Genomic DNA, 21,950 nt, shown 5'->3' with positions numbered 1-21,950 from the left:
TGGGGGACAGCAATTCATATGCTTTTCTTTCAAATCGTAGAGGTGGATTTTGGCACATTATTACAGGCTTCAATGGTAAAATGGTTTTTGTTTGCAACCGCAATGTGCTATATTTTTTTTTATGCTTCAGTGAATACTGGTTTAGTTTCTTTAAAAGCACCTGCTGATGCTTCTCATATCATTTCCTTTCCATGGCAACCAACCCCTTTGATCGTCACCATCTCTCTTGAGTTTTCATTCATCTAAACTTTACTAGAAAAGTCATAAAGTATTTATTTTCTACTGTGACAAGACAACACACAAGTATTTAAGTTAATGATCCATACACTTGCCCTTCAACTTGCCCATTCAGATGACTGAATTTTATTAATTTTCCCCAAATCTTCTCCAGACAATTACATTTAGCCTTAGTGACCACAATGAAATAACTTTGGCTGTAAAATACAAGTGACACTCTGGAGCCTTTTGAATTGGTGAACAAATAAAAATTACAAAGATTCATTTAGTCTCTGTGAAGCATCTCTAAAGCCAATATTGGTCAGTGGTTCACCTGTTGGTCACATTCCAGGAAATGAGGTCATGACCAAGGAGAAAAAGACATTTTAATAGTTGACTCTTATTAAAATTTTGTTATTCATGTAACTTCCCAGTATTAACAGTATAATTCAGATTTTCTTATATCTATCGTACAGACTAAGTAATGATTAGGATTTAGGAATTTTGAAATTTAGAAATTTCTATAATTTTGGTAGAAGTTGTCTTGTTAATATTTAGGTCATATCAGACAAAGTCTATAGCAATTATTTATTTGTATTACCAAAATTTAATCTTAGATGACTTCTAAAACTTTATTCTAGGAACATTTCAATGCCCCCAAAACTGGTCTTGGCATTTGTTGGTCAAGTTAGCTGAAATTATTTAATGCATATTATTAGAAATTAATTGGCCTTCTGCCCATGGGTTACCAATTCACTTTACAATGAGAAAAGAAAAAGTTTGGCTGAAATCAGTTCTTTCCCATATTTAGATTATAGATTATATAGATTATTTTGTACCCTAATGTTAACTACTTATTAAATTTTCTTTAATTTGTAATTTTTATCTGTAGAAGGCATATGACATTTTTTTCTACTATAGTACACATCATGAACTGTTTAGAGAGACCAAACAAACAAAAAAAGAGTATTCAAAATATACTCTTATTTCAATTTCTGTATACATTAATCCACAGTGGGAGTTTATTGTACCAATCATACAAATATATCTCAGTCCTGACATTTTCATTTTAATTTTTAAATGAATAGCATGCTTGCATGTTTCATAGTTTTTCTTTCAAGCCTACCATTCATTTGCCATTTCAAAAAATAATTTTAAGCTTACTGCCTGAAAGCCCTTGCCTATTATGTTTAAAAATCAACCCAATTACTTCAGGTTTACTTACAGCCTCGAAGATGGAGTTTCATGATCAACAGGAATTGACTCCCTCTCCAGCCGAGCCATTAGACAAGAAGGAAGAGGAACCAGAGACACAAAGAAAGCCTGGTGAAGACCTTAAGCATGCTGCCTTAGTTTCTCAGCTGGAAACAACTAAAACTTCCCCTGATAAAAAGGACGCACAAGGCACAGAAGAAGAAAAAGCACCTCCCACTCTGTTTGGGCACACTCTTGGTGCCAGCCTAGAAGATACAAAACCCAAGACAGAACCAAGCCTAGTGGTACCTGATATTGGCCTTCCTGCAGAGCCCACGGCTGCAAAAGAGCAGAAGGACTGGTTCATCCAAATGCCAACGGAAGCCAAAAAGGACGAGTGGGGTTTAGTTGCTCCCGTGTCTCCTGGCCCCCTAACACCCATGAAGGAAAAAGATGTACTTGAGGATATCCCAAAATGGGAAGGCAAACAATTTGATTCTCCCATGCCGAGTCCCTTTCAGGGTGGAAGCTTCACTCTTCCTTTTGACATCTCAAAGAATGAAGTAGTTGCAGCAGCATCACCCTTTGCTCCCGCCCTGTTACAGCCAGATGACCAAAAATCTCTGGAAGAAACTGGTAGCCCAGCAACTGCCAAAGATAGTTCTCAATTTGAAGAGCCCCAGAAGGATCAACCTGACAAAATAGCAGAAGCACCAGCCCCAGAGGCAGTTGCTGCACCCAAAGATGCTCACATTTCAATTGTGGAAGAGTGTGTCCCAGAGAAAGTTTCAGGAGAAGAGAAAGGGGTGATAAAGGAAGAGAGTGTGCAGATAAAAGAGACTCCCACCCTCAGCGGACAGGAATCTACACTTGCTGAAATGGAACCTCACCTAAAGCTGGAAGGAAAAACAACCATTTCTGACAAAGAAGCCATGCCAAAAGAGAGTGAACCCCCAAAATGGATAGATGAAGAAACAAATATAATTCAACCTTCCACAGAGCACACTTACTCCAAAAAAGAAGAGAAGGGCGAGGAGCCTCCCACAGATATATTAAAACAGGACTCATTCCCTGTAAGTTTGGAGCAAGCAGTTACTGATTCAGCCGTGACCACTCAGACACCGGAAAAAATCATGACTGAACCAACTGCGCTAAGTGAAAAGAGTGCCACCCAGGAGCTCTTTGAAGAAAAAGTTGCTGACAAAGATCATAAGGTAGAAGTTGGAGCTGTAACATCAGCTGAGCTTGACATGCCATTTTATGAAGACAAGTCAGGAATGTCCAAGTACTTTGAAACATCCGCCCTGAAAGAGGAAGTGACCAAAAGCATCCAGCCAGTCAGTGACTACTATGAACTCAGTGACACAAGAGAAAGTGCCCAAGAGGCTTTTGATGCTGTATCTCCCATGCATAAAGATGGCGACAAGACACTTCCAGAAGAAGAACCCCAGCCCAGTGCTCCGGCCCAAGAAGCAGGGTATAGCACTCTTGCACAGAGTCATCCAGCTGACTTACCAGAAGAACCCAGTTCTCCCCAAGAGAGAATGTTCACCATTGATCCAAAAGTGTATGGAGAGAAAAGGGATCTCCACAGTAAGAATAAGGATGATCTGACACTAAGCAGGAGCTTAGGACTTGGTGGTAGGTCTGCAATAGAACAAAGAAGCATGTCCATCAATTTGCCCATGTCTTGCCTGGATTCCATAGCCCTTGGGTTTAACTTCGGTCGAGGGCATGATCTTTCCCCCCTGGCTTCTGACATTCTAACCAACACTAGTGGAAGTATGGATGAAGGAGATGATTACCTTCCAGCCACAACGCCTGCTGTGGACAAAGCCCCTTGCTTCCCAACCGAAAGCAAAGAAGAAAAAGAACAGGTAAAGGAAGAAAAAGATACTGGAGAGGAAAATGCCCGAGTCGAGACATCATGTGAGTCGCCTTTCCGAGCCAAAGATTATTACAAAAATGGTACTGTCATGGCCCCTGACTTGCCTGAAATGCTAGACCTGGCAGGCACACGGTCAAGATTAGCTTCCGTGAGTGCAGACACTGAAGTTGCCAGGAGAAAATCAGTCCCATCAGAGACTGTGTTGGAGGAGAGTAGCACTGGCTTGCCCCCTGTCACTGATGAAAACCACATCATCGTTAAAACTGACAGTCAACTCGAAGACCTGGGCTACTGTGTGTTCAATAAGTACACAGTCCCCCTCCCATCACCTGTTCAAGACAGTGAGAATTTATCTGGAGAGAGTGGTTCCTTTTATGAAGGCACTGATGATAAAGCACGAAGAGATTTGGCCACTGATCTTTCATTAATTGAAGTCAAGCTGGCAGCTGCCGGAAGAGTAAAAGATGAAGTCAGTGCTGAGAAGGAAGCATCCCCACCTATCTCTGGTGACAAATCAGGACTGAGTAGGGAGTTTGATCAGGAGAAGAAAGCCAATGATAAGCTGGATACTGTCCTAGAGAAAAGTGAAGAACATGCTGATTCAAAAGAGCACACCAAGGAAACAGAAGATGCTGGTGATGAAGTTGAAACTCTTGGATTAGGAGTGACCCAGGAGCAAGCTTCAGCCAGAGAACTGATGATCTCTAAAGATGCATCCCCTGTCATGGCTGAGAAAGCAGAGAACGTTCTTAGTTCAGTGCCAGAGGTAGCTGAGGTAGAACCGTCCAAAAAAGCTGAACCAGAACTGGATTTGGCTGTGAAGAAAGCTGAACAAGGTCAGTTAGATATTAAAATCAGTGACTTTGGACAGATGGCCTCAGGCCTACATGTAGATGCTGGAGAGGCAGCAGAGCTTAAACTTGAGGCTACCCAGGACCTTGCCCCCTCATCCACAGCCCCTCAGGAGGTAGATGCATTTATGGGTGTTGAGTCCAGCCACGTGAAAGAAGGCACCAAAGTTAGTGAAACAGAAGTCAAGGAGAAGGTGGCTAAGCCTGACTTGGTGCACCAGGAGGCTGTGGACAAAGAAGAATCCTATGAGTCCAGCGGTGAGCATGAAAGCCTCACCATGGAGTCCTTGAAAGCCGATGAGGGCAAGAAGGAAACTTCCCCAGAATCTTCTCTAATTCAAGACGAGATTGCCATCAAATTGTCTGTGGAAATACCCTGTGCACCTGTTGTTTCAGAGGCTGATGTAGCCGCAGATGAGAGAGCTGATGTCCAGATGGAATTTATTCAGCCGCCGAAAGAAGAAAGCCAAGAGACCCCGGATATTTCCATCACGCCCTCCGACGTTACCGAGCAGTTGCCTGAAGCTGCCAGAGCTGAACCAGCAGAGGCTCAGAGCGAGGAAGAAGAGATCGAAGCCCGGGGAGAATATGACAAGCTGCTCTTCCGCTCAGACACCCTTCAGATTACCGACCTGGGTGCCCCAGGTGTCAGGGAGGAGTTTGTGGAGACCTGTCCTGGTGAGCACAAAGGAGTGATTGAGTCTGTTGTAACCATCGAGGACGACTTCATCACTGTCGTGCAAACCACAACTGATGAAGGGGAGTCGGGTTCCCACAGTGTGCGTTTTGCAGCCCTCGAGCAGCCCGAGGTGGGAAGGAGACCATCACCCCATGCCGAAGAAGAACTTGAAGTAGAAGAGGCAGCTGAAGCCCAGGCTGAACCCAAGGACGGTTCCCCAGAGGCTCCGGCTTCCCCTGAGAGAGAAGAGGTTGGACTCTCAGAATATAAGACAGAAACCTATGAGGATTACAAAGATGAAACCACCATTGATGACTCCATCATGGATGCTGACAGCCTCTGGGTGGACACTCAAGGTGTGCATTCTATTTTTCAATTTTCTACTCCCAGATAAAATCCAGTATCCTATTGGAAAAACTTTTTTTTTTCATTTTAGACATATTAAAATGTCCCTTTATCTCTTTATTTTGCGTTGTGTTAGACAGATGGAGGATTTTGTACATTTGTTACTAATGTTGTCGTTGTTGTTGTTGTCATGGTTTGCTCTGATCCACAGATGATGATAGAAGCATCATGACAGAACAGTTAGAAACTATCCCTAAAGAGGAGAAAGCTGAAAAGGAAGCTCAGAGATCATCTCTTGAGAAACATAGAAAAGAAAAGCCTTTTAAAACCGGGAGAGGCAGAATTTCCACTCCTGAAAGAAAAATAGCTAAAAAGGAGCCTAGCACAGTCTCCAGAGATGAAGTGAGAAGGAAAAAAGGTTCATTTCACAATCACTTCTTTATAAATGTTTTTGAAGTAATTCATTATTACTCTTTTGTAGAAGAAACTGCTTAACCGTGGTAACTAATTATTGATGAAATTTCGTTCGGTTTTGCTCCAAGTGTGTATTTTTCTCCTGATGGTATGCTTTCTGTGTTTTCTTATTCATAGCAGTTTATAAGAAGGCTGAACTTGCTAAAAAAACAGAAGTTCAGGCCCACTCTCCCTCCAGGAAATTCATTTTAAAACCTGCTATCAAATATACTAGACCAACTCATCTCTCCTGTGTTAAGCGGAAAACGACAGGTGACTGTTCAATTCTGCAATGTGGCTGGCAAACATAGACATGTATTTTTTTTTTATCTCATTACCTTAGCAGCTTCATTTTGTTTTTCTTCCAAGAATCTCAGCAGTCATGAACAATTTCACTATTAAGTGTCTTGTATCATTATTCTTTTTTTATCCCCTTCCCTACAGAAGAGGTCATGACCATCTGTTTCTTTGTCATGCTCAGACTTAACAGTGATTGTATCTTGGCATTGTGCTCTAGTGTCACGTTCTGGGGATTCCTGTTTTCATTCTGTGTGTTTGGTTAGACGATGGCGATGAATATAACCGTGGTATGCATTCTCATTATTTTGCTTATTTACTCCCTCATGCTTAAACCCATACGTATTTGTCCTAGTTTCTATATTGTTACTGCCAAATCTGTTACTGATGTTGATGAATTTACTGAGGACCACCAAGAATGCGTAGGGATTTTGAGATGGAGAATGAGAAGCAAATCTGGGATAAAATTGTGGTTGAAAAATTACTTTGCTTTCAGATGAAAGAAAAAAAAAAAAAAAGGAAAAAGAAACTGTCTGGTAATCCCATCAGAGTTTATTTTTCATATCCAAAATTAGCTAGGCTTTCTGACAATACTGCATCTCTTGGTTGACATTTTGTCCTTGGAATCTTCTTAAAATGTGTTGGATTCAAAATATTAAATTTCCCCCTATAATTTAGTGGTCAAAAATTTAATCAATTTAATAAACCCCTTCCTCTAAATATCTCAGAATTTAGGTTTATTTTCTATCTTGCTGTCTTCTTATTGTTCTGTCGTCTTCAAATGTACTTTGTTTTTACTGTTTAAATAAGCAGTGGAATAAGGAGCGAAACATGTTACAAATCATAATAAAAGCCTCTATGTAATATCCATAATGCAAACTCTATTCCTCAATTTCAGTGCAAAGTATGTATTTTAAATGTATAATCATATTAGGATACTCTTAATTATAATACGTTTTATTTTAGTATTGATTAAATGGCACACTTGCAGTCTACAAAGGAAGGTATCAGAGCTTGAGTCAGAAAGCATTATTTTTCATTCCATTATATACACATTAGAAGCACCTTTACATAAATCTTTGGATGGCTTTAAAGGGTTAGCAGCAGCATTAACCCTTGTAAGAAAAAGAATATCAAGGCATTGATATTTTGTGATAGCCGCTAAAAATTTCAAGTATTTTTAATTTGTGTTCTTCATATAGGAAGTCTCTCATGTGCTTCCTTCAAGAACTAGTATATAAGGCAGGATTTGAAAGTAGAAGGTTTATGATTATACACAAACCTTGATGATGAAGGTTTAGAATGAGGAAGTAAGGTAAGAATTATGAATCAACATGACATCTCTTAAGTTTTATATCTCACTTAGTACATTTTCATTAAACTTGGAATTTTTCTATTTAGAAAAATGCTTCCACAGGCAGAATCTCTTGGTTTGGGCATAAAAATCCCATATGCCATCTGAAAAGATGAAAATTATATTAGGATTGTATAATTCCAGAGGAAGTGTCAAATGGTTTGATGAAGTACCCACATGTCATTGGTATTCAGTTTGCCACACTGCGAGTAACTTGCCTTTTACTTCATTCATTAAAGGAAATTTAAGACCTCTAGGCTAAGTTAGGATCTTGCTCTTTTTTATTCAGATATTAAGATACTCAAACAAAAAGCATATGCCAAATGAATGCTGCTGACTTAAACCAAAGCATATATGTCACAGAAACATGAGCTATATTATAGAAATAGTAAAGAGCCATAATTTGCACTGCTTCTTTGAAAAAACAGTTTCAGAATCTGTGAATAATCTTACTAGCCAGTCCTAAATAGCATAGAACATATTGTAGGCCACTATTATTTTTGTGTTAGAACTGCATATGGCATGAGAAACCTTTTTAAAACTCACTTGGAGTGCTTATAAGGATAAGTATTTTTTCCTGAGGATTTCTCTCTTGTGAAAGAAAACTAAAGCAAGCACACCAGCTTTTTATTTTCTAAGCTCAATTGTTCAATAGGGATAGTTTCCCCGAACACAAAAGGTTGTGTTCAATTATGAAAATAGTTAAGTCAGGTAAGTTGTCAACAGAAATATGCTGGAGATAATGGAGTTTAAAATTGAAACCAGAGGTATAAAACAGCAGCAAGAAAAACAACAGTAACAGATGTGGTAATAATTTCATACAGGAAGTGCATGTGTAGAACATGGTCTATTTTATTGAACTTGAAATTCCTCTCCTGTTTTCTCTTCTTGACAAGCTATTTTTCTTTCCTTCCCTTCTCATGTGGCATATTTCATGTCAAACAAGTGTGTCTTACTATTATGAAATGCCAGGGGTGTAGAGGAAAAGGGGTTGGTAGATTGTAACAGTTTAAAATATAAAATGCAGAAATATGCCAGTGGCTACATAGAAGGTTTGGGAATCTCTGTGAGTATTCTTATGTGATGCCCACCCTAGAACCAAACACTCCCCTTTCCTTTAAATTCTGCAGCATTCGGATAACTGTCCTGTGATTTCCATTCTAAAGGATCTGTAGTAATTTAAGGGTACACTGGTAACAGAAAATTACTTGGTGTGCTTATCTGTGCTTTGGTAAACACTGGGTTATATAGTAATTAGCACACTGTGTAGTGGGAGCCACATGCTGTAATATTGTTATTATTCAGATTTCTTTAATTACTGAATTTAAGTCTCAGTGTAAACAAAATTCACTTTACATTAGTCTGTTGACAGAACTGAATATCCAAAAGGTATGAAAAATGCATTTATGTGATCTGTAGCCACTAAGTGTGGGGTTGTTTGTGTCTCCTCTTTCAACAGCAGCAGGTGCTGAATCACCTCAGGCTCCCAGTGTATTTAAACAGGCAAAGGACAAAGTCTCTGTGAGTAAAATACCTCTTTCCTTATTCTTTATTTGAAATTCCCTTTGGTATTAGTGGCAGTATTTTAATAATTTTAGATAAAATTTAGACTTTAGACATCTACTCTTTTACATCATTCGCTCACCCAGCATGATGGCATTCGAGCATGTCCTGATATCTTCTGGAATGTGATGGTAGCTAGTGAGGGTAGAGCTGGGATGAAGGCTGCCTCTGTTGTTAGTAAGAAGAAACATATGAAACACCACAATGATATGGAGAAAAATGAAAGAACTCAATTTGCTTTTCATAGAATCGAGATAAACCATTGTAATCAACACTACACTATATTTTATAGCACTTTTTCATTGTTATTATTTTACATTAAGAATATGAGAATTTTAAACAATATAGATAAGTAAAAATACATTATTATCTCCTTATCTAAAGACAACTGCAGTTACCATTTTGATGCAAGATATTAATTTTTCTAAACATTTATAGGTTTAATAACAAAGATGGAAGATGTGTATCAGTTTTTTAATTATTCACTAAAAATTTCTATGTCATTAGACATTTTTATACATCATTTTAATGACTATATAATGTTGCATTTTACATTTTTACAGTGATATGCTTTATCAGTTTCCTGTTATTTGGTATTCAAGCAGCTTTCTGTTATTTTAGTGGTATTACTGTAGAAATCTTTTTTGGCTGAATGTGTCCATATACATTTCCTTGGTAGTTTTCTATTAGCGAAATCATTGTTTCAAGAAGAAAGTCTGCAGAATTGTCTTGTAGAAAGGTTCTAGACTTGTATGTACTCCAGCTTTATATGAACATGCTTGTATTCATTATTACTAGATATTGCTTTTTCTTTATTTAACAAGTGATAGAGATGAAATATTTTGTTGTTTTAATTTGGTGTAATAATGATGTTTAGCTTCTTTCATATTTATAAATCTTTTGTATTTCTTATTTTGCAAATTTATTTTTATATTATTAATCATGTTTTTTAAACTTTCAAAAGACCAAAGACAATACAAAGTGTTTTCTTTCTCTCTTGAAAGGAAAAAAGGAATCTAATGAAAGGAAAAAAGGAATCTAATGAAATTTTAAAATTATGACAAATAATTTGAATGATATCACAATGTTCTGGGTCTAGCCATAATATATAACATGTAAATCACAATTCTTTGTTTAGCTTTCTAAAATCTAATAAAATTTTAAACTTCTACTTTTTGTTTATTATGAAAAACAGGAATTCATTTTGGTGACAGCAGAACCTTTTATATCATCTTGAAGCCAAGGCACTTTATGTTGGTTAAAAAATTATTTGTATATCTGATTATTGTATAAATGTTTTCAGACATATTACTGAAAATAAGGCAATCCATTTATTGCATTGGTAATTTTATTTGACCTGCTGTTATTTCAAGATTTATATCTCTTTACCTTCTATTTCTAATAGAGAACTAGTGTATTGTGCTAGTTAAGAGCAGGGCTATGAAACAAACCAGATCTATGTTTTGAACATTTATTAACTATATATAATCTTTTTCTTCCTGTGTCTTAATTTACCAAAAATAAGGGGCAGAGTAAAAAATCCTATATAATAAGCACTCTATAGTGCTTAGAACATAATATTTATTTCAATAAATAGCAATGGTTATTATTATTATTATTTAAAAAGTAGAACTCTTTAGGAGCAGATACAGAAAGTAAGTGAGTTTTCTCCTGATTATAAAAACAATTTTTCAGTATATCCCGTTTGCAAAACCTTTAAGAAATTTTCAAGTCCCTTGGTTTTATTTTGGTTTGGCTTCCTTTTCATTCAGTTTTTTAAACCCCTTAATACTTAATTTTACATTTTCAAATAAAACATTTATTAAAAACAGATTGTGTTTAAGAATTAGAAATTCAGACTATCAGTAGGTACAAAACAGTTATTTGAGTCAAAACAACTGATGGAAGAAATGAATACTTACTACCTTGTTATCCATTAAACAGAATTGAAATAAAGTCATTTTCAGAATATATTTTTTTCCTCTTTCAAGTTTAAAGTAAAAATGAAAATTCAAAAGAACTAATTAGCATAGAAAAGCAACAGTCAGGGATTTTTTTTTAAATATGAAAGCTTAACCTTTGTTAGAATTACTGGTCTTAACATCTAACTAGAAAATCAACCATCAAAATCAAGGATCCTACTCAATTTGGTAAGAATTTGCATTCCAGTGAGGCTGTAAACATAGCACATTCTGTGCAATAGCTTCGGTTTCTTTTGATTTCATAATGTAATGGTCAACAATTATCACAGTTCATGCAAAGAATATAAAAATGCTCCAGTCATTACCCACTTACCATGTTGTGTTGCTTCCAAGACTGTCAAATAATTCAAATTATTTTCATAAATGTGTTTCAACAAGAATTAGCATTCAGTGCCCACACTTGTACAGAAACCAAACAAAACCTAAATTTTTTCCTCATGAATGCCCATCTCAATCTTCTGACAAAGAGAGATTAGACCACCATTCTTTCTAATTGTTCTAATTTATTCTCTTTTTCCTTATAACTTCATCCTCTTCCTATAGTTTCCTAAAATCCCAGGATTAACTCTTATTTACCTCTGATATTCACTGTATCTATCAAACAGTTCTCTCCAATTTTTCAACTGATCTTTATTGTGAACCTGATCTATCAATATAATCTTTCATTTCATTTGAGATTTTTTGTTTGTTCATTTTATTTTGGTTTTGTATCTAGCATGAGATTAGTAGATGTCTTTCATCATTCATGGCAATCCAGTTACTTCACTTTTCTTCCCTATACCACACTTTTGAAACTTGCTTATTTGTGGATAATGTCAATCAAAAAAGAATGACTTATGCTGACCCAGTTACACTTCCCACTTAAGGTGCAGGGTCTGTAAAACAAGAAGTGATTTGTGCAATCTGTGAATACTTATGCCCGTGTCAAAGTGGTTACAAAGGTTAAAACTTGAGATTAGAAACGTTAGTTTCAATTGCTATTATTGTAACAGCTAAATAATATTAATTATTGGAAGATTAGAACCTCCTTGGCTTTGTTATACTGGTCTATATTTTTAACAGTCTCCCCCCGAGACATGTAGCATGCTAGCATAGTTTTCTCCAAAAGCTGTGTATATACATCCAAAGCACTTACACTTGTACTTGACAACAGTCTCCCCAGGGATTATCGACACCTGTGAAAGTGTGATTTTCATGGGCAGTCTAGTCAGTGCTGACTTTAATTTTTAGAATTTATAACACATAGAAAACGTGTGATTTATTAACATAAAAATGTTACTAATTCTGTGGTACAACTTGGTCCCTGGTGTGCATTTAACTCATAAAATGAACTCATTGTATTTAAAATCTGCAATTTTCTGATGAAATCAGTGTAGACAATCTAAAAATACATTTTCTCAGCTTAAAAATATATTTTCCATTATTAGGCCTTAAATATACTTGTTCGACAGTTATTGAAATAGACTTTGTTCTACAGTTCTTGAAATGCAAATCAAAATATTGATTATATATACCATTTAAGTGCTGTGTTTATTAAAGGAATAATTCTAGTAGAGTCTCAAGATATTTTCCAAATATGGTATCATTATAAGTTCTATGGCTTAATCAGAGACGTTATATATAGCACTTATAAATAATATTTTAATCTATATTCTCATTTTCTGAATATTCTTAGTTCCAGTTACAAAGAGGTATTCAATGAAAATCTCTTGTTCTCACATAATATACGTGTCTGTCATTGATTATAACCATTTATCATGTGTGCTTATTAAAAGTAGACATTTAATTTCTTATATGTTTATGTGTTTTTTTAATTTTCCTTCTGCTTCATAGTTTGGTTTATTTTGTGCTTCTGTTTGTTTTCTTCCATGGCTAGAATTCTACCTTGTCAAAGATTCCTGCCTTACAGGGTAGCACAAAGTCCCCAAGATGCAGCTCAGCCTGCCCTAGCGCGACTAAAAGGGCTACATTTTCTGACAGTTTATTCACACAGCCCACCTCAGCGGGCTCCACAGGCCGCTTACCATACTCAGAATCAGGGAACAAGGTAAGGCAGCAAGCCAACCAAAGGTGCAGAAAGGAATATAATTTGGGAGAAGGACGCAATTCAGTAAATGTCTGAAAGCCAAGAGTTTCAATCCTAAAGTGTTTGACATATAAACAATATGCCCTATTAAAAAACTAATACCAATTAAATGTTTCAGTAGTTATAAACAGCTTAATCATTTAAAAAAGCTGTGTTTTTATAAGATATACAGTACATAATTATTTGATATTTAATAAAATTTCATATATAAACAAAATATATTTGATATTACGTATGACACATACAATCTCAGGATACCAAATTATATAAAATATAATAGACAGTTTGGGCTCAGCATCAGACACATCAGGATTTAATACTAAATCTGCTACATCCCAGTTCAGTGATTCTTAAAAAAATTACGTAGACTGTTGAAACCTGTTTCCTCAGCTCTAAAATGCATATAATATTTTGGGGTAAAAATTAAATAATCAATGAATGTAAAGTGCTTAACGTTCTCGTCACATAAGTGCCCTATATACAGGCGTGATCATAGTTAAATACTGCGCATGCAGTGCCCTTCTGCCGGTCCTTTCTTAGTGACACAGTGTCATGCTGATGAAGACTTGTCAGTAGAATTATTAATTACCTGGAGACTACGTCAGCACAGTTTTACTCATGTTATCACTTGGAATTTGAGTTTCACAGTCAATTTTTAGCATTCACTCCAAAATAATATATTTTTGTATTCTGAACCCTTTCTGAGTTTTAAAGAAGAAATACTTATAAAGTGTGTACAAGTCAGTAGTGTGGATTAAAAGAAATTCCTCTATTGGCCCAAGAGGATAATTAGCCAGAGCGATATAACCTCTTTGTATATGAAGATTCACAGGAACCCAACGTCGTTCTGTTTTCTCCAATCAGGATGGAGTTACCAAGAGCCCAGAGAAGCGCTCTTCTCTGCCGAGACCTTCCTCCATCCTTCCTCCTCGCCGAGGTGTATCAGGAGACAGAGATGAGAACTCCTTCTCTCTCAACAGTTCTATCTCCTCTTCTGCACGGCGGACCACTCGTAGGTTTATTTTGGTTTGGCTTCCTTTTCATTAAGTTTTTAAAAATCCCTTAAGTGGAGTAGCTTATAATGTACTTATATTTTACATTTTCAAATACAGCCTGTATTTTACATCTGATTATGTTTGTCCTAAGAATCAGAAATTCAGACTATCAGTGGATCCAAAACACTTAATTGAGCCAAAACAACTCATGGAGGAAATGAATATATACTACTTCGTTATCCGTTAAATAGGATTGACGTTAAGTCATTTTTAGGATTGGTTTTCTCTTCTTTCAAGTTTGAAGTGAAAAAGATAATTTGAAAGGACTAATTAGTACAGAAAAGCAATAGTCAGGGATTTTTTTTTAATATGAAAGCTTAACCTTTATTAGAATTCCAAGTCATAAAAACTAACTGAAAAATCAACAATCAAAATCAAGAATGCTGCTCAATTTGGTAAGAATAGGGGCTTCCCTGGTGGCTCAGAGGGTAAAGTGTCTGCTTGCATTGCGGGAGACCTGGGTTCGAACCCTGGGTCGGGAAGATCCCCTGGAGAAGAAAATGGCAACCCACTCTAGTGTTCTTGCCTGGAAAATCCCATGGATGTAGAAGCCTGGTGGGCTACAGTCCATGGGGTCGCAAAGAGTCGGACAGGACTGAGCAACTTCACTTTGACTTTGACGTTGCATTCCAGTGAAGCTGTAAACGTAGCATGTTCTGTGTGATAGCTTCAATTTCTTTTGATTTCATAATGTAATGCTCAGCAATTATCATATTTTATGTAAAGAATATAAAACTGCTCCAATCATTACTCACTTACGTACTGTGTTACTACCAAGACTAGTAATTCAAATTATTTTCCTAAATGTATTTCTATTACCACAAAATAGCTACTATTTATTAATCATTTATAGATGCTGAAATCTTAAGATACATTTTTCAGTCAATTCAATTAAAATGCTGATGGTCAGGGATTAACAACCTCATTAAATCTACTGATGAGAAAAACTGACCTTTTAAAGACTTGGCCAGTACTACACAGCTAGAAAGTGGTTGAATTTGATTTTCAGCCTACTGAATAATTCACAACCTGTCCTCTTAATGTCTTTTATATATTTATTTAGAAGAAATAGTACTAGGGAATTGTTCTATAGAGTCACTCAGAAAATAGTATCCCTGTCATTTAGAAACTATTACAAAATGGTAGAAACATTTGGAGAATAGCATATCTGTCATTTAAAATTCATATGAAAGTGGTGGAAATTGCTACTAGTATCACATTACAGTTGATTTCACCACTTATTTTTTAAGTCTTTAATAGTAATTGCCCCACAATGTGGGCAATTCAAATGTGGCTATTTTGTATGACACTTAAACTGTTGTGTGTTTTTTTTGCCTATAATGAAAGTATTTATTGTAATGAGAGCAATTGTGTCCTGAAACATTTGGATTTGTGAAGCATTAACATCCTTTGAAATACATGCTAGGAACACTTTGAAATCACTAAAACTCTTTTCACCTTAACACATGTAAAGTATTCAAATGAACTAGCAAAGAAAACCTTTAAGAGTGAGTTATCTTCAGAAAGGAGAATTTAACTCCAAATATTTGGAGTTAGAATTGGACATCAACAATAACCCCAGGGATGCTGAGCCAACACAAAGGCACCAAGTGTTCCCCAAAAGCACACCTTGAACTGCACTTGCGTTTGTTGCTATGGAAGCAAAATGGCACTTTCTCACACAAATCCCAACTTTAAGCCACTGTGCTCTGCTTTTAAAATGGCATGCATGCTAAGTCGCTTCAGTCGTGTCCACCTTTATACAAATTGCTTTTTATGTCCTGAGCTTACTCTATTTTGACTTTTTAACTTTACTTACATTCATAAGCATATGGCATTGCATTATTTGGTAATGAACATAATTGATACTCTGATAATATAAGGATATAGGGTATAGTTTATCCTGACATAGCAATAGCTAAAAGACATAGGGACAATTAGGAGAACAAGCAATTTGCCTCCTCCCATTTGTCTATCGTCTCCTTAAGGTAAAGAATCTGCCTGGAGGAGACCGGGGTTCAAGCCTGGGTTGGGAAGATCCTCTGGAGAAGGGAATGGCAGACCACTCCAGTATTCTTGCCTGGAGAATCCCATGGACAGAGGAGCCTAGCAGGCTCCAGTCTGTGGAATCACAAAGAGTAGGATACAACTGAGCAACTGACACTACTACTGCTTAACTGCACAAGGGAATGTTCTAGCATTTTGTACTGCTATTGAAAAGATTTGAAAGAATGCTGTGCAAGAAGTTTATTTAGCCGAAAGGGAGGGAAAGACATTGTCATTGTAGGCTTGACAAGATAAGTAAGAACAAACTGTAATAGAGTAACTCATATATATTTTTGAATCATTTTAGTAACTTAGATTTAATCTTTTCGATTTCAAAAGACATAGGAAACACTCAAATTTGTCATTTTTGATGACTAATATAATTTATTACAATAAAAATTGATTGATATCTATTAAACAGCAATATTAAGAGCTTCTTAATACTTGTGACTGATTTTTTCTCATTTTCCAGATATAACACAGAACCTTCCTCCTTTACATATTCAAAACATAAAGCCATTTACTCTTGTTGCTATTGAGTCGCTAGGTCATGTCCAACTCTTTGCAACCTCGTGGACTGTATATATAGCACATCAGTATCTTGTGTCCTTCACTAGCTCCGAGTTTGCTCAGATTCATGTCCATTGAGTCACGAAATAACTCTTAAATATTTCTTTTAGTTAATATTGTTATGCATATCTGGAATATTGCTTCACCTCAGTCTCTATTACAGTAAAAAGTACCTCTATACATAGAGAAATTTTGAATCAAGTTTGTAACATTAAAAAAGAAAATATGTTGAGCTTCTGCTGTGTTCAGGCCCAACAAAAGACACCAATGCTAGGCAGAGGGACAAAGAATAAAGATATGATTCCCCTCCCCAGAAGACCTGAGATATTCAGGAAAGATGAAATGATGGAGAATACATTTGAGGGAGAAATAAGTTTTCTGAATTTTCAGAACATACTCACTGACTCAAACCAAGATCAAAACCTTGGCCCATAAACAAACTTTGTAGCCAGGAATCTACAAAAAGCCAAGTTGAATGTGGTTGTATTACCCTGGTCTTGAAATGTCATATTTGTGGAAAGCAATAAAAATCACTAATTTATCACTTTACTCTTCTCAAATCCCATTTCATAGTTTCCATTGAAGCGTCTACCTATGTCTTTCCCTTCTACTAAAAGACCAAAAGGACACAGGGCAACTTTCCTTTGATATGTGAAAACTGTTCACTGAGAGAGGAAATAGAATTGTTCTGTTTCTCCAGGAGATTGAGCCTGGGTAGATTATTTTGTCTGCAGACTTGAGCTCACTCCTTGTAAATATTTAAGCAAAGATTATTAATAATTGTCCCCCTTCTCAGGAAGAACTTTCTACATTGATGATGAATTATATCAGATGACTCTAGGATTCCTTCTACTTTACTGATTTTAAAGTTGATGAGTTATATCTTTATCTTCCTCAAAATTTCTAGAAGATTCATTGATTTTACAAAGTTACATTGCTGTCATTTAGTCACTGAGTCCTGTCCGATTCTTGAACCCCCGTGTACTTAGTCCTCCAGGCTCCTCTGTCCGTGGGATTCCCCAGGCAAGAATCCTGAATTGGGTTGCCATTTCCTTCTCTAGGGGATCTTCTTGACCCAGGAATCCAACCTGCATGTCCTGCTTTGGCAGGCAGATTCTTTACCACTGAGTCACCAGGAAAGCCCCACAGAGTTACATACTTAGCAGTAAAAACTAAAAACCATACCCTTTCTATAAAATATTTTTAAAAGTGAGAGAATTTGTATAATATAAACAATGTAAGTCAGTATTCTATTATCGGAATCAATGTATTATTTTAAGAGAAAAGACTTCAATTGAAGAGGAAAGTTCAACATATATTAAGAAGCTGAGTATCATATCTGTCTTAGAATTTAATGTCATCTGGGTAAGTGAGCCTTAATGTCCTTATTACTGAATAAGAAATAACAAGAGCTGCGTCTATTGTGTATGCACTTGTTTGGTTATCAAATGTTTGGTATTCACAAAAGTTCTTTGAAAAGGCGAGAATCTCCTATTTTAATGAGAGTCTCCTAAGGTGTGTCCTCTTTTTTATATCATTATTCTTTTAAAAAAGCATTTGAAATGGCATTTAAGCACACATTTTAAAAGATAATATGAAAGAGAAACACAGGAATATGGGGGAAAGAGTTAAATGATAAAATGAGGGTAACATCAAGTTGAGGCAAAGAAATGCATCTTACGGCATCTTGTATAATAGTGAGGGACTATTGATTTGACTCCAAACTGCAAACTAATACTGAAAGTATGGGAGAAAACACAATCAGGTACAAGGTTCATGGTGAATAAATTGTTGTAACATCCCACTTTTCAAAAAAGAGAGCTAGATTTTTTTAAGCTAAATGATTTTCTACACAGGCCAAAATCATGTGATCTAAATACACTGTTTTGTGTTGTATATCCACCTGGATCTCGGAATAAACTTTCTGCACAAAGGAATAAATAATCCACATATTATTCAAAGAATCTTCAGTTTATATGAGTCCACAAAGAATATTAAGTGCAGACTCTTTTTCCAACTAAAAGCAGATCCATATGCTTTAATGATCATGCAAGCAGAAAATGTTTTTGACATATTCATAATGAAAATTCAGAGTAAATCAGGAAAACCCAAGTATTATCTTTACATTGATAGCAATGCATGTTCAAAAGAATGTCATCAGTTTGTGAACCTAAAAATACGAGATTCTCACCTTTTCAAGCATTGTTATAATTTGTAAATATCCTAAACCCTTTAGAAATTTGATGAATTATAAGTTCTAACAGTGGATGGGAAAAGGGATGTCTCAGGGGAGAACTTGCTGACACTGCGGTTTTCGTTCCGTTTTGTTAATACAGGGTCAGAGCCAATTCGCAGAGCAGGAAAAAGTGGCACTTCCACACCCACTACCCCTGGATCAACCGCCATCACTCCTGGCACCCCACCAAGCTATTCTTCACGCACCCCAGGCACTCCTGGAACCCCCAGCTACCCCAGGACCCCTCACACACCAGGAACGCCCAAGTCGGCCATCTTGGTTCCCAGTGAGAAGAAAGTCGCCATTATACGCACGCCTCCAAAATCTCCTGCTACTCCCAAACAGCTTCGGCTTATCAACCAACCACTGCCAGACCTGAAGAATGTCAAATCCAAAATTGGATCCACAGACAACATCAAATACCAGCCTAAAGGGGGCCAGGTAAGAATCATACGAACACACGTATTTGCTGCCAAAGTAAAATCCCCGTTACTTACTATGTTGCCATCCTTACCTTACAGGCTTACAGTTGTTAAAAGAGAGATGGAGGTTTTATAGCGTTACTGGTTGTGATTTATTATTAATAGTTTGGATCTTATCTGAGAAAGCTACCTTATAAAATATATTGTAAGTAATATGCCATGTCCATTCCTTCTGGTTATTATTAGATAAAAATTGATTTACCCATAGAGGAGAATCTTTTAGTTGATTACCTAATAGATCCTTTTTGAATGTTTCTCTGTTGACTTGTGGATTTTAACTTAGGAGATATGTTTCATTTCTCGCATAAATTTGAGTGTTATCTGGTATGAATGTCTGGTATGATACTGGCTTTGAGCTCATTTGACCATCTTTTAGTGATACTACTTTTATCAGCTTCCTTCTCCTTAAGGATTTCCTATGATATTTCCTACCATTTGCCCATGTTCATTCCAAATCAGAGCATGGTTCCCCAAGTTGTTTCTCAGCCTGCTATTGCCTAAACATTGCAAAGGGCAGATATTCACATTAATAATGAATAGATGACTCTACATAGGTCTATAAGAAATTCTGTTTCAGAATAATTGTGTTAAATAGAATTGTTAGTAAAACTCTACCTATTGACTCTTAACTTCAGCTTCAGAGCAAACATTTATATGTATTTTTTCTAACCAGAGAGCTTGAGTTCTACCTTAACCTAAACATTGCTTATACACTGTATGTTTGGACAAAGCAATTAGCCTGGAAGGAGATAAAACAAATATCACCTAATGTTTCCCTTGTGATTTGATATGCCCAAAGTTTGACTTTTATTCTAAATGAAGGGATGAAACACCCATCCTTGAGTAAACGAAGAGGAAAGCAATAATTTCCTTTATACATTAACAAAGTATAATGCCCTTGTTCAATATACCAAAAACAACTTAAAAAAATTTTTTTTCCTCTCTTTTACTTGTCTCTTATATTTTCTGCCACTGATTTCTGGTATCCCTTTCTCACACCAAAGAAAATACATTTTCAGCAGGTTTAGAAGAAATGTCTTGCCAAAACATGAAGCTGTCAAAGACTCCCACTCAGCATTAAAACAAAAATTTAATGTTGCTTTTTCCTTTAGCAACAGACTTCTCTGCTTTCTCATTATGATTCTGTTCAAGAAAGTCCAGTTAAGAAAAAATCAATCAAAGAAGGGAGGAAGGACTCAGAAGTCCATTTTTAGAACAACTGTAACATTCTATAATAATAGAGTCACAGAAAGATGCTTTTTTTATAGAAGAATGTAATTAAAATATGAGCTACAAGAAACCTTTTTAAGCAAAAAAAAAAAAAAAAACCCACAAAAAACAAATTATATCACATTTAAGCCTGTAATTCCCAAAATCTCATACTCTTGCCTTTGTCATAGTTTTGCACATCCAAGAGAAGGAAATATTTCAAGCCTTTTGGAAATATCCAAATGTAATATTTTATATTTATACATAAATAATTGAAAAGAGTAAGTTGAATAAAATAAGTTTATACCAGTTTGCAAGTTTATCATTTTTATTCTTTTGAGCTACCTCCTAAAATAGAGTAGTTATAATGATATTTAAAATCAGTTCTCTTTTTGTGAATATCCTAATGTTCTAATATTTTCCTTAATTAAATGTGAGGTTTATTTGCCTATCTTCTAGAAAATATTGATACTTAAAAGAATCTATTTCTTCTTAGAATCACAAGGGAGTTAATTATCTCAAAGATATTTTATTGAAACTAAAAAGAAAATTGAATAAAAAGTAAATGCTTATAGATACAATTTGACAATAAAGATTTTATTCAAAATACTTTTAAAGGTAGAAAGACAAAAAGTGCTTTTGGCCTCAGCTTTGCTAGAATCATTAAGTTAAACAACTGCCAAATGTGAAGACTTAAATTTATTTTCTCTTTCTACATCTTTTTATCTTGTTGTGAATATTTCTATGTCTAATTTTGATTTTCTCCTATATTTGTTAATTCATAAAGTTGATATAAAGACATTCTTCTGAGGTGAACTAGTGCTGCCCTAGAGATTATGGTAATTAAGGACTAGTAAATACATATGCTGGGAGGGATTGGGGGCAGGAGGAGAAGGGGACGATAGAGGATGAGATGGCTGGATGGCATCACTGACTCGATGAACATGAGTTTGGGTGAACTCCGGGAGTTGGTGATGGACAGGGAGGCCTGGCGTGCTGCGATTCATGGGGTCGCAAAGAGTCAGACACAACTGAGCGACTGAACTGAACTGAAATACATGTAACACAGAAAATTAAAGAAAGAATAAAATTAGCCTCAAAATCACCATGTCAGTTGAAGAAAATCTTTTGTTCCATGAGGCCAGTATTAAACTAATGCAAAATTATCCTATTGCAACTTCAGATGACTTGGAAAAATTCTACAATAGTGGAGTTATAAAGTGACTTTTGTTGGAGAAATGGGAAGTGTTTCCTCACCAAGATAAGACATAAATGGAAGGAGTATATTTGCCTACTGTTTTGTGATAGATGGCATCAATGTATTTAAATTGGAGAGGAAAATGAATTAGAAAATGTGGATGCACTACAGCTGAACTGTCTTTGTAGGGAACATATTTTACTCAACATTTAATACTATGCTCCTAAAAGCCTCCTTATAGTGTAT

The 21,950-nt window shown here is 36.0% G+C and overlaps 1 protein-coding gene across 23 annotated transcripts in view; it reads left to right on the top strand.

The window, feature by feature from the left end:
- Window positions 1-21,950, top strand: part of MAP2 (microtubule associated protein 2) — a 298,493-nt gene that overhangs the window by 258,714 nt on the left and 17,829 nt on the right. For 10 of the 23 annotated variants that reach the window (XM_018060031.1, XM_018060047.1, XM_013971421.2 and 7 more), the window contains 7 exons: window positions 1,432-5,184; window positions 5,385-5,591; window positions 5,765-5,899; window positions 8,737-8,798; window positions 12,699-12,869; window positions 13,773-13,920; window positions 18,916-19,256. In XM_018060031.1, the coding sequence (XP_017915520.1) occupies window positions 1,432-5,184; window positions 5,385-5,591; window positions 5,765-5,899; window positions 8,737-8,798; window positions 12,699-12,869; window positions 13,773-13,920; window positions 18,916-19,256 (4,817 nt within the window). The remainder of the gene's footprint in view (window positions 1-1,431; window positions 5,185-5,384; window positions 5,592-5,764; window positions 5,900-8,736; window positions 8,799-12,698; window positions 12,870-13,772; window positions 13,921-18,915; window positions 19,257-21,950) is intronic. The other 13 variants (XM_018060107.1, XM_018060084.1, XM_018060117.1 and 10 more) reach the window with 8 other exon arrangements.

The sequence above is a fragment of the Capra hircus genome, chromosome 2 (assembly GCF_001704415.2).
Source record: "Capra hircus breed San Clemente chromosome 2, ASM170441v1, whole genome shotgun sequence".
Lineage (NCBI taxonomy): Eukaryota > Metazoa > Chordata > Mammalia > Artiodactyla > Bovidae > Capra > Capra hircus.
The sequence above is the reverse complement of the archived record's forward strand: the minus strand, read 5'-3'. Positions and strand labels throughout refer to the sequence as shown.